General features: G+C 38.1%; 1 protein-coding gene across 3 annotated transcripts in view; it reads right to left on the bottom strand.

Annotated features, from left to right (window-relative positions):
- The window catches only part of NBEAL1 (neurobeachin like 1), a 179,067-nt gene that overhangs the window by 137,287 nt on the left and 23,635 nt on the right, over positions 1–18,145 (bottom strand). For all 3 annotated transcript variants that reach the window (XM_082840791.1, XM_082840789.1, XM_082840790.1), the window contains exons 3-5: positions 17,365–17,526; positions 5,581–5,662; positions 4,890–5,017 (exon numbers count right to left, since the gene is read on the bottom strand). In XM_082840791.1, coding sequence (XP_082696917.1) covers positions 4,890–5,017; positions 5,581–5,662; positions 17,365–17,526 — 372 coding nt within the window. The remainder of the gene's footprint in view (positions 1–4,889; positions 5,018–5,580; positions 5,663–17,364; positions 17,527–18,145) is intronic.

Genomic DNA, 18,145 nt, shown 5'->3' with positions numbered 1-18,145 from the left:
GCCCGTGTGCCGCAAACCACAGAGCCCACACACTCTGGAACCCAACACCACAACTACAGAGCCCTCACACCCTGGAGCCTGCACGCCACAACTAGAGAGAAGCCTGCGTTCTGAAACGAAAGATGCCACATGCCTCAATGAAGATCCCACGTGCCGACCCAACACAACCAAAAAAAAAAAAAAAAAAAAAGGTGAAATAATGTTTTTTAAAAATCTATTTTAGTCTGTGGGCAGACAATGAGTCCTACTGAACTTACACTAGGCACAAAGTAGGAAGTCAATAAATATATTGTTTGTTTTTGTTTTTTGGCTGCCATGAGGCATGCAGGATCTTACTTAGTTCCCTGACCAGGGATCGAACCCATGTCCCCTGCAATGGAAGCGTGGAGTCTTAACCACTGGGTCACCAGGGAAGTCCCAATAAATATATTTTAAATAAATGCTTGAATGAATAAATGAATGAATTTTCAGGGAAAGATTTCTTTCCCTATTTTAGTTCCATTTGGAGAAATCTTTCTAAATATGACGGATTCTACAAATAAAACCAAAATTGGGCTAATAGATTAATCAAATCTATTAATTAAATCAAATTACACATGAAGATACAAAAAACATCCATATATTTCATCAAATAAGAAATATAATTTTAAATGGCTTTGTATTTGGAATTATGTTAATTTTAATTAAATCTGTTCTAATCTGTTTTAGCTGTATTGGTAAGCAACAAGCACAAACAATAAGAAAATATATACATTCCAAATTTCCATTTAACTTCAGAATCATATTAATATATAAAGTCTAAGTTATTGTTATAGTTCCCCTGTACAGGTCTTCCATGAGCTATACAGATTTCTCCTAATTACATGATTTATCTCCACTATGTTTCATTTTTCTATCAAAGTCAAAGAAAACCAAGTCTCACTCTCTGCTTTTACCATTTACCTCAGAAGTAGTTCATACTATTCCTGGCAAAATTGTTACGCCTATTAAAAATAATACCTGGACAGCTTCCAGCACAATTTCTGGTATATATACTGCACTCATGAAATGCCACCACTGATCATCTACTCTTAGTTCTCCTTCTTGTTGTCATCTTACACTATAACTCTTACTCTATAACTCTATCATGTTATAATGTTTAAATGTCTTCTTGTTTTTGGCTCTCAAAACTTGTGTTGGGGGCTTTCCTGGTGGCGGAGTGGTTAAGAATCCGCCTGCCAATGCAGGCGACACGGGTTCGAGCCCTGGTCCGGTTAGATCCCATATGCCGCGGAGCAACTGAGCCCGTGCGCCACAACTACTCAACTACTGAAGCCCGCGTGCCTAGAGCCCGTGCTCCGCAACAAGAGAAGCCACCGCAATGAGAAGCCCGTGCACCGCAGCAAAGAGTAGCCCCCGGGTTTCCCTGGTGGCGCAATGGTTGAGAGTCCGCCTGCCGATGTAGGCGACACGGGTTCGTGTCCCGGTCCGGGAAGATCCCACATGCCGTGGAGCGACTGGGCCCATGAGCCATGGCCGCTGAGCCTGCGCATCCGGAGCCTGTGCTCCCCAACGGGAGAGGCCACAACAGTGAGAGGCCCGCGTACCGCAAAAAAAAAAAAAAAAGAGTAGCCCCCGCTCTCAGCAACTAGAGAAAGCCCGCGTGCAGCAACAAAGACCCAACACAGCCAGAAATAAAATAAATTTAAAAACAAAAACAAAACTTATTTTTGTTTTCAATTACTAATTTTATTTAATCTGTTTTAATTTGTTCTCGGTCTACCTTTTCATATCTTCTCTTTCTCCCACCTTTAAATTCATTTTGCTCTTAAGGATTCCTCTAAAAGCCTCTTCTGTCATTTCCAGACTCCTCTCCTTATGTTCCTCCTTCTATATGTCTTCCTGTCTATAAATAAAAATTCTTTGTCACTGTTTCAAAACTTAAAAAACGTTACCTTAGATTTGCCATTGCTGACAAGGCTAAGGTGGGGGATGGGGAAGTAGCAATAGTGGGAGGAAGAGATATAATTTCCTTAAGAAATCTTGGCATAAATGTCAAAATTGGGGGAACATTGATTAGTTGAGAACCAAAGTGCTAAATGCGTAGAAAGGCTACAAATGGAGCACTATTATGTGCTCCTCTCTTTGAATCTTTAGAGAGTTATGAGCAGTACATAGGCAGAGGGAAAAGGCAGTGACAGTGCTGTCTGCCAACTATTTCCATGTCTACTCCTTTTAGTCACAGGGTAGAACTAACTTCCACCTTGGTCTCCCTTCTTCTTCTGGTCTCACTGTGGTAGATGGGAGCATGTAACTAGTCTTGGCCAACGAGTTCTGAATGAAAGTGAAACATGTCATATGTCATGACCAGACAAGAGCATTAAAACTGCCAATGTGAGACCAATTTCAGAGCTTTCTTTTCTTTCTGCCAATTTCAGAGCTTTCTTTTCTCTTTCACATGGTAACTAGCATAGCCTTAGATGTTTGCTGTTCTGTCAGTTTAGGATCTTGAGTGACTATGATGAGTAGAGGCTCCCTGCCAACCATGGTAGACAGAGAACAGGAACAAGAAGTAAACCTTTGTTATTATAACCCCTTGTTTGTTACTGCAGCTTATCCTGACGGATAAATCTTTGCCAAGAAAAATGCAAAGCACTTTCTCACTGGAAAAAGAGACATATTAAAGTTCAATAGACAAGGAAGTAATCAGAAGGTCACTAGTACCTTCCCATTAATAAACAATCAAGAAAAGTATTAGAACGATGTGATGGTTAATTTCATGTGTCAACTTGGGGGGTGTTTTGGGATGAGATTAACACTTAAATTGGTGAACACTGGGTAACGGAACTGCCCTCCAGAAAGTGCCTCAACTAATTAGTTGAAAGCCTGAGCGGAACAAAAAGACTGGCATCTCCAAGCAAGGGGGAATTCTCCAGAAGAGTGCCCTCTGACTTCATCTGCACCATCAGTTCTGGTCTCCAGCCTGACTGCTTTTGAACTAGGACAGGAACTGGAACACTGGCTCTATAGCCTTCGAACTCTAACTGCACCACTGGCTTCCCTGGGTGGCAAGGCTGCCAGGCCACATCGCAGATTTGGACTTGCCAGCCTCTATAATCATGTGAGGCAATCGCTTACAATGAAGTTCTGCACACACACACACACACACACACACACACACACACACACGGCCTGCTAGTTTTGTTTCTGTGGAGAACCCTGACTAAAGACTACAACTTTCGGGCTTCCCTGGTGGCGCAGTGGTTGAGAGTCTGCCTGCCAATGCAGGGGATGCGGCTTCGTGCCCCGGTCTGGGAAGATCCCACATGCCGCAGAGCGGCTGGGCCCGTGAGCCGTGGCCGCTGAGCCTGCGCGTCGGGAGCCTGTGCTCCGCAGCGGGAGAGGCCACAACGGTGAGAGGCCCGCGTACCGCAAAAAAAAAAAAAAAAAACTACAACTTTCAACACATAAAGGAAAGCAAATGTATAAATAAGCAGATAGAATTGTTATATTTAATAGCTGGAGTATTTGTTCCTATTAATTCTATTAGACACTTCTTGCTTTACCTAAAGGATGTGTTATTTTAATAAAATATTATTATATAGAACATATAAAGTATTACCCCATAGTCTAATTACCCCATAGTCTACATACATGTTCTCTCAGTTACCAATCCTTCACCATTATCTAATGGTGGCTATTCAAAGTGAGGGTATCCTACCCTAAATATCCTGAAAAGCCTATAAAAAAAAATCAAACATTCTAGTAACGAAATGTTGCAGGAAGTAGGAATTGTTTATAAGTGGGTCAGGTTACACAGAAAATGAAAAAATCCTGAGATTTAAAGCACAGCAGATTAGGGAGACCTAAAAAAGAGATCTGATTGTAGGTGATAACACAATTCTTCCTATTCTTTGCCCACAGGTAAGAAAGATACATGAGTTTTTAAACTCTTCCCTTTGAGCTGTGTACTGGTAATTATGCCATTGTCACTAAGCTACAAATCCATCATCTTACATTCCATTTGCTTTGTGATGCTGGAACAGTCATTCTACAAACTGTATTTCCTTTTCTCCAGCTACCTCACTCTTGGGTTCATCAATAGTGGGTACTAAACGGAGCCTGGAAAGTTGAAAGAGTGAAAGCGGGACTGATGCCTTATTCCTTATTTTTTTACTGGCCAACAGTTCTTAACTATGGCATTCACAGTTGGTTTCTTTCTTCAGCTTATTTTTGGCAACACCAGAACCAGCCTCTTCACGGCTGCTCAGTGATAGCAGCACTGGCTTAGGACTCTTTCCTCAGAAGCCTCAGACCAGGCACTGCAGGACCTCTTCTCCAAAACTTCTAGTTTCTGATAACTCTAATCTCTTCCCTTTGTTCCCACAGAACCAGGGAAGTAGCTGCTTCCTGAAGTTACCATCTCTGTATTACATCAGTGTCCCCCTTTTGTTTTTTGAGTTCTCTAATACCTATTTAACAATCTCCTTGTATTATAGTCTCTCTTTTTAAACACTGGTTTCTGACTGATACAAGCTCCACAATTAAAAATAAAAACACAAAATACTGTTAAAATTCTTTTTCAAATCATGAAATATGCTTTAAAAAAAGATAAAGTTCCTTGAAAAATATGTACACTCTACTTGATGCTACTGTGCTCTGAGATTTTACCATCAGATTATTAGCATTCAATTGCATTACAAAATAAATGTTCAGGGTAAATTTATTATCTAGAAGTGGCGTTTATCACTAATTCATTACCTCCAATGTAGTTCTCTACCTCAGAGATAAGGATGGGGTCTTAGACACATCTTACCAACTGCTTTCATAGAGAATGAGACCTGCTTTGAAGAATTGTATATATTATGATATTTAGGTTTTAAATGAACATTATGATTTATAAGACATACCCTGAAATTCTATGCCTCCAATTCCGATATGGGTCATATAAACTTTCACAAAATGCCAATGCATGGATCACAAATTCTTCGATAGATGTCTGATCTGCCAATTCCTTCTCTTTTTTTTTGCTTTTTAACTGAGAATTTAAACATAAAATTATATATACTTAAAAATGTTAAGCTGTATAACATACTGACCAACATCATTAAAAGACTACATGTTTCATTCATCTAATAATAATAACTCATTTTTATTCAAATAAGCCTAAGTTCCATTTGAGTGTGTAAAGGGCCAGTTAATCATATGGGTTGGATATAACCTCTCAAATTTTAAATATTTCCTAGGAAGGATTTCAAATGGATAGACAAACGTCTTTCCAAAATAGATGATGCTTTCAATAAGAGGGTTATTTGATGAATAAATAATAAATACATAAAATGGCAAACTGTGTCATTTAAAATAGTCATTAATAAAACACTTCAACTTTTAAATTAAAATAACAAAATGTATTAATAATTGCTTGTCTACTTTCAGATAATTGCATAAGATGCCTGAAATATATAAGTACCCACTGATAATTTTAATGATCTTCTCAATTATTACCTCCTCTGAACACATTTAACTTTACTATGATATTTTAAAAAATAAAAACTAGTTACTCTCAGTAAAACAAAAAGGAATATATTAATTCACACCTACTTGTTGAATATAGAGTGTTGTCATAGTGATAACATGATTGATATACGAGCAAGTCCCAATTTCTTCTACATTAGATAGATTTCTGTGAGAAAAAAAAGAATAGCCATATATTTATTACATATGAATAATGAGAAAAATGTATGCTCATGAATTCAGGTTGCTTTTCGGAACACATGTTGGCAAATGAAATACAAAAAACAGTCATTAAAACTTAAAATCAATATGGTTATATAACTGCTTTCCCACTGAGAATGCAAAACACACCTCAAGCACCATTTAACTACTATAAACAGAGAACATTTAAGAAAGACATGCCAATTAGCATTTGTTTATTATAAAAAAATTGGAAAATATCACAAAGTAGAAATAGAAAAGAAAAAGTCACTAATATTCTTACAACCCCAACGTTAGCAACTATATACATTTTGGATTATTTCTTTCCAGGTTTGTTGTTATTTTCCTATGTACTTTTTAAGCTTGGTTTTTCATACATATCGTTGCCTTTATAACTCATGTGGTGCAGTTTTATAGTTATCATCTTGCTTTCTGAAATTATAGTTCCCCTTTTAGACTCATAATATATCTCCTCATCTATATTAAAAAGCCTTGAGAGAAGGGTGGGCATCTATACATACTCCAAGAGGGCACAGTGCATGCCTTGTTTAAAGCAGTGTGTCAACAAGTGCCTGGTGTTTAATTAAAATATGGCCCTCATTTTTGTTCCATTTTTAATAAGACTGAGGTATGACACGTAAAATGCTAACATGTACTCTTACTAATATCACCAGTCTTTTTCTTGGCATACTAAAAAAAATTCTGTTAAGACAAAAAACTCTATTGTGTTCTGAGACGTTGTGACCTTGAAAAATACTTTATATCTTAAAATCCAGTAAATGCTAAAGGAACAGGAAAAATTAACTAAATTAATGAACCTAGTGTAAGAAGTCAGAATGGCATGACATCTTTGAGAAAGCAAAGAGTAAAGGCAGAGGTAAAATTCAAAGCCCCTGTGGAGGATTCTGGGAAAATAGCCAAGTGGGAAGAACCAGGAATCTGTCTCTCAACCTAGAAAACAGTTACACTGTCAAAATCAGTTTGATGTAACTATTTTGGAACCCTTGAGTCTCTGTTGAAGGCTGGCAACTTCTATGGGAAAATCTGGATGATAAATTGCAATTAATGTCCTAAATTCTGCTCATTTTCAGCTATTAGCACAGTAGCACCTATCAATCTGCCACCCCCAGACATGTGGGAAGCAGCTGTGCACATAGTCCAGGAGCAGCTTGCTACCAGCTTGAAGAAACCAATGTAGGCAAAAAGGACCCTGTCCTCAACATATTGGAGATCGTGCTCTGATCACTGATTGCTCCTTCTGATTATAGAGGTGCAGACAAAGAGGCAGGCAGGCACTGATATTGCACATCCCCATCACTTGTTACAAGCCTCTCCCCCTCTGGCTGAAGTAATTTCCAGGGGACTTAAAGGCCATTTCCCTTTCCCCCTTCATCTTTTTGTTTTTTCTCCTTTTGGGAGCCAGATGTTAAAGACTAGGACATTCAAAAATAACAGCATAAATGGGGAAAATTAGAGAGTGACCACACATGCTAAAGGAAAGGGTCAGAGTAGATCTGAGCAGACCTTATGTTTACAACTCAGGTTGATCCTCAGCACAGAGACAATCTGTAAGGATCAAAAAATAAAACAAATAAACAAAAATAACAACAAAAAGCAGCAAACCCCAGGAAAGGGGGTAAATCTGATTTTCAGAGTTACCACATTCTTAGATTCAAATGTCCAGTATTCAATTAAAAACAAAAATCAGAAGGCATACAAAGAAATAGGGGAATATGGCCCAGTCAAAAAAAAAACACAGATCAACAGAAACTCCCTGAAAAAGATCTATTAGACAAAGACTTCAAAATAACTGTCTTCAAGATGCTCAAAGTATCAATACTAAAGGAAGATGTGGAGAAAGTCAAGAAATTAATGGGTAAACAAAATGGAAATATCAGTAAGGAGATTAAAAAAAAACTAAAAAGAAACCAGAAAGAAATTCTGGAACTATAATCACTATAATGAAAAATTCACTAGAGGAATTCAACGGTAGATCTGAGCTGGCAGAGGAAAGAATCAGTGAACTTGAAGATAGCACAATGGACATTATCAAGTCTGAATAACACAAAGAAAAAAGATTGAGTCTAAGAAAAAGGGAGAGAATACTTAAAGAAATTATCGCTGATAATTTCCCAAATTTGATGAAGGACATGAATATGAACAGCCAAGAAGCTCAACGAACTCCACATAAGATGAACTCAAAGACACCCACACTGAGACACACGTTATAATCAAACTTTCAAAAGACAGAGAGACTATCTTGAAAATAGGAAGAGAGAAGCAAATCATCACATATAAGGGATCTTCAATACAATTATCAGCAGATTTCTACTAAGAAACTTAGGCCAAAAGATAGTGAGAGGATACACTGAGAGTGCTAAAAGAAAAATAGCTGTCAACCAACAATCCTGTATCTGGCAAACTATCCTTCAAAAATGAGGGAGAAATAAAGACATTCCCAGGAAACAAAAGGTAATGGAGTCTGTGATCACTCGATCTACCCTACAAAAAATGCTAAACACTCTCCTGCAGGGTGAGAGGTAAGGACACTATCCAGCAACTCAAAGCTGCATGGAAAACTAAGATCTCAGTGAAGGTCAATAAATGGGCAATTATAAAAGCTAGTATTATTGAAACAGTGATTTGTAACTGTATTCTTTGTTTTTATATAATTTAAGAGATTATATTTAAAGAAATAAAATTGTTCAGGTAAAAACTAGTATTACTGTAACTTTGGTTTGTAATTCCAAATCTTGTTTTATACGTAATTTGAGACTAATGCATCTAAAATAACTATTAGCTTATGTTTGGGGGCAAACATTGTGTAAATGTAATTTTGTGACATCAGCAACCAAAACGAGTAGGGACAGAGCCATAAAAGAGCAGAGTTTTTGTATGTTATTGATATTAAAGTGGTATAAATTCAAATTAGAATGTTATAACTTTAGAATGTTAAATGTAACACCAATGGTAGCCACAAAGAAAATATCTACAGAATGTATACAAAAGAGTATGATAAAGGGGACATCCCTGGTGGTCCAGTGGCTAAGACTCTGCGCTCCCAATGCAGGGGGCCCGGGTTCAATCCCTGGTCAGGGAACTAGAACCTGCATGCTGCAACTAAAATATCCTGCATGCTGCAACTAAGACCCGGTAGAGCCAAATAAATAAATAAACAAATATTACAAAATAAATAAATAATGAAATGCTCGTTATAAAAAAAAAGAATATGATAAAGGAATTTAAATCACCACAATGAGAAGCCCATGCACTGCTACGAAGCTCAGCCCCCGCTCGCCACAACTAGAGAAAGCCCATGGGCAGCAACGGAGACCCAAAACAGCCAAAAAATAAATAAATTTTAAAAAAAACAAACTTCTGTTTTAAGGCATAAAGAAAACAAATAGAACAGTAAAAGAAGTAAATTCCTCCTTAGGAGTAATTACTTTCAATGTAAATGGATTAAAGTTTCCATTCAAAAGACACCAGACTGAATGGTGTTGATGAATGAGTGGTAGGGCAGGAATAAAGATGCAGACATTGAGAATGGACTTGAGGACACAGAGCAGGAAGTGGAGACTGGGACATAGTGACAGAGTAGCACTGACATATATACACTACCAAATGTAAAACAGCTAGTGGGAAGCAGCTACATAGCACAGGGAGATCAGCTCGGTGCTTTGTGAAGACCTAGAGGGGTGGGATAAGTAGGGTGGGAGGAAGGCTCAAAAGGGATGGGATACGGAGATATAGGTATGCATATAGCTGATTCACTGGGTTGTACAGCAGAAACTAACACAACATTGTAAAGCAATTATACTCCAATCACGATATATTAAAAAAAAAGACAAAAAAAGAAAAGAGATTGGCAGAATGGACACAAACCCAGGATCCAACTATATACTGTCTACCTGATGTCCAAGGACACAAACAGGTTGAAACTGAAAGCAGAGGGAAAGATATTCCATGCAAAGAGTAACTCAAAGAGAGCAGAGGCTGACATACAAATATCAGACAAAATAGGTTACATGGGACGAAGAAGGACATCTTATATTTTAAAAGGTACAGGGGGCAGAGTCAAGATGGCATACTAGGAGGACGCGGAATTCGCGTCTACACACAACTAGGGCACCTACCAGCACCAGCAGGGGACCACAGACACCTAAAGGGATGGGAGGAACCCCCAGTGAGCGGGTAGGATGTGGGGCTTGGGAGGAGTGATGGGAGAGGAGAAGTGGAGGCGGGATGGGCCTGATGCCCCTGAGGGGCAGCTGGGGGAGGGGAAGGGATCCCACACCCGAAGGGGGAAACTGGGGAACCACTGGGAGGGCAGAGGATCAAAAGGGAGCATGGCCAGGTTTCTCCTGCCCACTTGGGCCCCCAGGAACCTGCTGAGATCCCAGGCCTGATCCTCTGTCCACCAAAGCCCCTTCCAGCTCCATGGGTCCTGAGGGAGTGGGAAGGAGGGAAGAGGGAGCAAAAGTAAAGGCTGGACCTCCGGGACTGGCACCCCTGAGGGGTGGATGGATGAGGGGAGGAGTTCCTACACCCAGTGGGACCCACCCACGGTTAGGGGTCCAGCAGCAAGGGGGGAGACCCTGGGGGAGATGGTGGGGAAGGGGGCATGAAGGAATGGAAGGGAATGCAGTCTGTGCCTTCCCTGTCCACTTAGGTACCAGGAAGCCTGTTAGGCCCCAGGCCTAATCTCCTGCCCTCAGAGCCTCTCTCTTGCCACGCAGAACCCAAGCTCCGCCCCTACACCCCAACCCAGGGCCCTACCTGTACACTCAGAGAACGCCCTCTGAGACCCCATCCAATGCACTGGGCCTAAACCCCACCCACACACCCTCACTCAGGGCCCTACCTCCAAACTCCCTAACTCCACACTCCAGAGGCCCTCCTTTCCATGTGCTGCCTCTCCACTTCCACACAGGTCCTAAGCAGAGGCCCCACCCTATGCTTGAACATCACTCTGTCAAGGCCTCACCCCCAGGGCGTTTCCAGCTGCGTGGGTCCTAAGCTTAGGAGCTGCCCCAAGCTCAAAACTCATCCCCCCACCTGACTAGGTCCCGCCCCACCCTAAACCCAGCCCCTGCGTAAATTCCACCCCTGCCTAAACTTTGCCCCCTACAGCCAAGGTTTTTTTTTTTTTTTTTCCTCTTTTAGACTGGGGTTCTGTTTTACCTTGTTGATTCATTGTTGTCGATTCTTTTATATTTTTATTTTTCCTGAAAAGCCTTTTATTTTTCTAGTTTTATTTTATTCTTTATACTTTGTTAACATTCTCTCCTTTTGGCTTGTTCCCCCCTCTTTTTTATTTTTCTTTTTACTGTTATGGTTTTATTTTACCCGGTTGGAGTTGTTTCAATTAATATATTTTTTATCTTTCTAATTTTATTTTGTTCTATATTCTTGCATATTGCACTGCTCCTTTTCTTCTTCCTTTTTTTTTTTTTTTTTTTACCACACAACGAAGCTTTCAGGATCTTGGTTCCCAGGCCGGGAGTTGGGATCCTGTGGTGGGAGCTCTAAGTCCAAACCGCTGGACTAATGAGAAACTTAAACCCCAGGGAACATTCATCGGAGTGAGGCCCCCGGGAGGTCCTCATCTCAGCACCAAGACCCGGCTCTATCCAACTGCCTGCAAACTCCAGTGCTGGATGTCTCAGGCCAAACAACCAGGAAGACAGGAATACAGCACCACCCATTAAAAGAAAAAAAAAAGAAATGACAAAAAAATATGTTACAGATGAAGGAGCAAGGTAAATACTTACAAGACCAAATAAATGAAGACGAAATACGCAACCTACCTGAAAAAGAATTCAGAGTAATGATAGTAAAGATGATCCAAAATCTCGGAAACAGAATGGAGAAAATACAAGAAACATTTAACAAGGATCTAGAAGAGCTAAAGAGCAAACAAACAGTGATGAACAACACAGTTACTGAAATTAAAAATACTCTAGAAGGAATCAATAGCAGAATAACTGGGGCAGAAGAACAGATAAATAAGCTGGAAGATAAAATGGTGAAAATAACTGCCAGGGAGCAGAATAAAGAAAAAATAATGAAAAGAACTGAGGACAGTCTCAGAGACCTCTGGGACAACATTAAATGCACCAACATTCGAATTATAGGGATCCCAGAAGAAGAAGAGAAAAAGAATGGGTCTGAGAAAATATTTGAAGAGATCAGAGTCGAAAACATCCCTAACATGGGAAAGTAAATAGTCAAGTCCAGGAAGCACACAGAGTACCATACAGGAAAAACATGCTGAGACACATATTAATCATAGAGAAACATGCCGAAACACATACTAATCAAACTATCAAAAATTAAGTATGAAGAAAAAGTACTAAAAGCAGCAGGAAAAGCAACAAATAACATACAAGGGGGAATCCCCATAAGGTTAACAGTTGATCTTTTAGCAGAAACTCGGCAAAAGAGAAGGGAATGGCAGGACATATTTAAAGTCATGAAAGGGAAAAAACCTACAAGATTACACTACCCAGCAAGGATGTCATTAAGATTCGATGGAGAAATTAAAATCTTTAGAGATAAGCAAAGGTTAAGAGAATTCAGGACCACCAAACCAGCTTTACAACAAATGCTAAAGGATCTCTAGGCAGGAAACACAAGAGAATGAAAAGACCTACAATAACAAACCCAAAACAATTAAGAAAATGGTCATAGGAACATACATATTGATAATTACCTTAAGTGTAAATGGATTCAGTGCTCCAACCAAAAGACACAGACTAGCTGAATGGATACAAAAACAAGACCCGTGTATATGCTGTCCACAAGAGACCCACTTCAGACCAAGGGACACATACAGAATGAAAGTGAGGAGATGGAAAAAGATATTCCATGCAAATGGAAATCAAAAGAAAGCTGGAGTAGCAATTCTCATATCAGACAAAACAGACTTTAAAATAAAGACTATTACAAGAGACAAAGAAGGACACTACATAATGATCAAGGGATCAATCCAAGAAGACATAACAACTGTAAATATTTATGCACCCAACATAGGAGCACCTCAATACATAAGGCAAATGCTGACAGCCATAAAAGGGGAAATGGATGGTAACACAATAATAGTAGGGGACTTTAACACCCCACTTTCACCAATGGACAGATCATCCAAAATGAAAATAAATAAGAAAACACAAGCTTTAAATGACACATTAAATGAGACAGACTTAATTGATATTTATAGGACATTCCATCCAAAAACAACAGAATACACTTTCTTCTCAAGGGCTTATGGAACATCCTCCAGGATAGACCAGATCTTGGGTCATAAATCAAGCCTTGGTAAATTTAAGAAAACTGAAATTGTATCAAGTATCTTTTCCGACCACAACGCTATGAGACTAGATATCAATTAAAGGAAAAAAAACTGTAAAAAATACAAACACATGGAGGTTAAACAATATGCTACTAAATAACCAAGAGATCACTGAAGAAATCAAAGAGGAAATCAAAAAATACCTAGAAACAAATGACAATGAAAACATGATGACCCAAAACCTATGGGATGCAGCAACAGGAGTTCTAAGAGGGAAGTTTATAGCAATACAACCCTACCTCAAGAAACAAGAAAAATCTCAAATAAACAACCTAACCTTACACCTAAAGCAATTAGAGAAAGAAGAAAAAACCCCAAAGTTAGCAGAAGGAAAGAAATCATAAAGATCAGATCAGAAATAAATGAAAAAGGAATGAAGGAAACAATAGCAAAGATCTATAAAACAAAAAGCTGGTTCTTTGAGAAGATAAACAAAATTGATAAACCATAAGCCAGACTCATCAAGAAAAAAAGGGAGGGCTTCCCTGGTGGCACAGTGGTTGAGAATCTGCCTGCCAACGCAGGGGACACGGGTTTGAGCCCTGGTCTGGGAAGATCCCACATGCCGTGGAGCAACTGGGCCTGTGAGCCACAACTACTGAGCCTATGCATCTGGAGCCTGTGCTCTGCAACAAGAGAGGCCATGGCAGTGACAGGCCCGCGCATCACGAAGAAGAGTGGCCCCCACTCGCCACAAAATGGATTAAAGACCTAAATGTAAGGCCAAACATTATAGAACTCTTAGAGGAAAACATGGGCAGAACACTCTATGACATAAATCACAGCAAGATCCTTTTTGATCCACCTCCTAGAGAAATGGAAATAAAAACAAAAATAAACAAATGGGACCTAATGAAACTTAAAAGCTTTTGCACAGTAAAGGAAACCATAAACAAGACAAAAAGAGAACCCTCAGAATGGGAGAAAATATTTGCAAAGGAAGCAAATGACAGAGGATAAATCTCCAAAATATACAAGCAGCTCATGAAGCTCAATATTAAAAAAACAACCCAATCCAAAAATGGGCAGAAGACCTAAACAGACATTTCCACAAAGAAGATATACAGATTGCTAACAAACACATGAAAAGGTGCTCAACATCACTAATCATTAGAGAAATGCAAATCAAAACTACAATGAGGTATCACCTCACACCAGTCAGAATGGCCAAAATCAAAAAATCTACAAACAACAAATGCTGGAGAGCGTTTGGAGGAAAGGAAACCCTCTTGCACTGTTCGTAGGAATGTAAATTGATACAGCCACTATGAAGAACAGTATAGAGGTTCCTTAAAAAACTAAAAATAGAACTACTATATTACCCAGCAATCCCACTCCTGGGCATATACCTTGAGAAAACCATAATTCAAAAAGAGTCATGTACCACAATGTTCAATGCAGCACTATTTATAATAGCCAGGACATGGTAGCAACCTAACTGTCCATCGACAGATGAATGGATAAAGAAGATGTGGCACATATAAACAATGGAATATTAGTCAGCCATAAAAAAAATGAAATTGAGTTATTTACAGTGAGGTGGATGGACCTAGAGTCTGTCATACAGAGTGAAGTAAGTCAGAAAGAGAAAAAGAAATACCGTATGCTAACACATATATATGGAATCTAAAAAAAAAATGGTTCTGATGAGCCTAGGAGCAGGACAGGAATAAAGACACAGACGTAGAGAATGGACTTGAGGACACGGGGTTGGGGAAGGGTAACCTGGGATGAATTGAGAGAATAACACTGACATATATACACTACCAAATGTAAAATCGATAGCTAGTGGGAAGCAGCTACCTAGCACAGGGAGATCAGCTCAGTGCTTTGAGACCACCTAGGGGGTAGGATAAGGAGGGTGAGAGGGAAACGTAAGAGGGAGGGGATATGGGGATATACGTAGGCACATAGCTGATTTACTTTGTTATACAGCAGAAAGTAATGCAACATTGTAGAGCAATTAATACTCAAAGATGTTAAAAATAAATAAAATAAAAGGTACAATACAATGTAATAAAAGTATATATGGTATACTATATAACAAAGGTATTACACTAGCAAAAAGATATAACAATTATGAACATTTATGTATCTAATGACAGACCATCAAAACATATGAAGCAAATACTGACAGAATTGAAGAGAGAAACATATAGTTCTTCCATAATAGCTGGAGAATTCAATATCTCATCCACAATAATGGATAAAACAACTAGATAAAAGATAAGTAAAGCAACAGAGGACTTAACACAGTAAATCTAATAGCTCTAAGAAACATATACAGGTGACTCTACCCAACAACAACAGAACAAACATTCTTCTCAAGTGCACTTGGGACATTTTACAAGATAGACACTATATTAGGCCACAAATTAAGTCTCAACAGATTTAAAATGACAGATATCATACAAAGTATCTTCTCTAACTGCAGCAGGATGAAGTTAAAAATCAGTAACATAAAGAAAACTGAAAAATTCACAAAACTGTGTAAATTAACAAAAATACTTTAAAATAATCAATGGATCAAAGAAGAAACCCACAAGGGAAATTAGAAAATACTTAAGATGAATGAAAAGGAAAACATTACTTACCAAAATTTATGGGAGGCAATGAAAGTGGTGCAAAGGGAGAATTTTATAGGTGTAAGTGCTTACACTAAAAAAAAAGAACAAGAAACCAACTACCTAATATTACAACTTAAGGAATCAGACAAAGATGAACAAACTAAACCCAAAGTTAGTAGAAAGAAGGAAATGATAAAGATCAGAGCAGAGATTAAAATAAATTTTTAAAAATAGAGAAAATCAATGAAAACAAAAATTAGTTCCTTGGAGACATCAACAAAATAGACAAACCTTTAGCTAGATAGACTAAGAAAAAGAGAGACGAATCAGATTACTAACATCAAAAATGAAGTGTGGATATTACTACTGATACTACAGAAATATAGAGGATTATTAAGAGAGTACTATGAACAACTGTACAACAACAAATTGAATAACATAGATGAAATGGACAAATTCCTAGAAACACAAAATCTGCCAAGATTAAACCATGATGAAATAAATAATCTGAATAGACCTACAACTAGTAAGGAAACTGAATCAGTAATCAAAACTCTCCCAAAAAAGCAGTCCTGGACCTGATGTTTTCACTCATGAAGTCTACAAAACATTTAAAGAAGAACTAATGCCAATCCTTCTCAAATTTTTCTAAAAAACTGAAAAGGAAGGAACACTTTCTGACTCATTTTATGAGGCCAGTATTACCCTGATCCCAAAGCCAAACAAGAGACTACATGAAAACTACAAGCCAACATCCCTTATGAACATTAATGCAAAAATCTTCAACAAAATACTAGCAAAGAGAATTCAACAGTATATTAAAAGTATTACACACTATGACTAAGTGGGATTTATTCCTGTAATGCAAGGATGGTTAAACATATGAAAGCTGATCAATGTAATATGCCATATTAACAGAATAAAGGGGAAAAAAACCCAGATGATCATCTCAATTAATGCAGAAAAGCATTTGACAAAATTCAGCAACCATTCCTGATAACAACACTCAGCAAACTAGGAACAGAAGGAAACTACCTCAACATAATAAAACCTATATATAAAAATTTCACAGCAAATATCATACTAAATGGTAAAAGACTGAAAGCTTTTCCTCTAAGAACAAGAAAAGAAGACAGATTTTAAGAGGCATGTGATGCCCCTAACCCAATGGTTCTCAAATTCTTATATGCAGATTAATGGAATGTGTGAAAATTCAAAATGCCTGAGCTCTTTTGGATCAGAACTTCCATACATAAGGCTCAAACTCTGTATTTCTATTAAGCTTCCCAGTTGACATTTATGCACACCAAAATTTAAGTACCACAGACCTAATCATCTATAAATCTGGAAATATAAGCTATGGAATAATTATACTTTCTTTGGGAAAATTATAAAATGAAAAACTAGAAAAATACATTTCACAAATGATAACGCACAGTATAAAAATGTATACGTACATGTTTATTGGTGAGGACCATATAGAAAATACCAGTGCAATAAATTCTTAAGTAAAAACTCCTGTCATTGTCTTTACTCTAAAGCAATTATTTTTTATCCTGGCTGAATCTCTCTAAGTAGATATAGTAAAAGGCTTTCCAATATAATAACAAACCACAAGCCTATTGCAAAAGCTGTACTCATCCCTAAAAGCTCCATATGAACAACAAACATCATTAATAACTAATAAATGCATTATTAGTTTGCTAATAATTATTTGAAACAGATAACTAGTTTATTTGTACCAGATACCTGCAAAGAACAATGAAGAACTTGATAAGCAAAATTGACAAGGCTTGTTGTTCTTCCTCTAACCCATCTGCCATTTTCTGAACACAGTGCAGAAGCTGGGTCCTCAGAACCTGCAGAATATTATCAGGAAGCAGAGATATTCCTGGAGGCACATCATCTACCCTACAATATAAGGGGAACAAAATAAGAAGGGTGTTTAAATACAGGACGAAAATCTGTGGCACTTTAAAGTAACTACATTTTCAGCTCAAATCCTAAAGAAGCTCTTTTAGTCCAGATATTCTGTGCCTTCCTCTCTGCATAGTACCACCAAATGGAGAGTGACATTTTAGAAGATTATTAGAGCAGAGTGGTTAGTCTTACTTCAGAGGAGTCTTACTGAGAAGAGAGAGAAAAAAAAGGCTATTTAGTATTTTCAATTGTGCTATTGTTAAAGAAAATATTTAAAATATAAGATTACTTCACCTTCTACTATTTAGAAATACAATGTGTCTATACCATTTCTAAAAGAAACGGTAACTAGCAAATAAAAATGAAGTACCTCTAACTAGTTTAATATCTGTTAACTGCTTTACTAAATAAACAATATTCACCTACCTACAGGGTCCCTAAGCCATCTGATCAGAAGAGGGAGAGAAGGAAACTAGCAAAATGAAAGGAGAAAGATAGAGGTGAATGTAGAACCCCAAGCATGAGCATCAATAGAAGACTCTTTTAAAGCAATACATCAATATTTTGTGACAGGTGGTTTCTGTGTAAGAAGACAATATGGTTCTTTATG

The sequence above is a fragment of the Leucopleurus acutus genome, assembly GCF_964270905.1.
Source record: "Leucopleurus acutus genome assembly, chromosome: 6".
NCBI lineage: Eukaryota > Metazoa > Chordata > Mammalia > Artiodactyla > Delphinidae > Leucopleurus > Leucopleurus acutus.
Note: the sequence above shows the minus strand (reverse complement) of the source record. Positions and strands in the feature narration are given on the sequence as shown.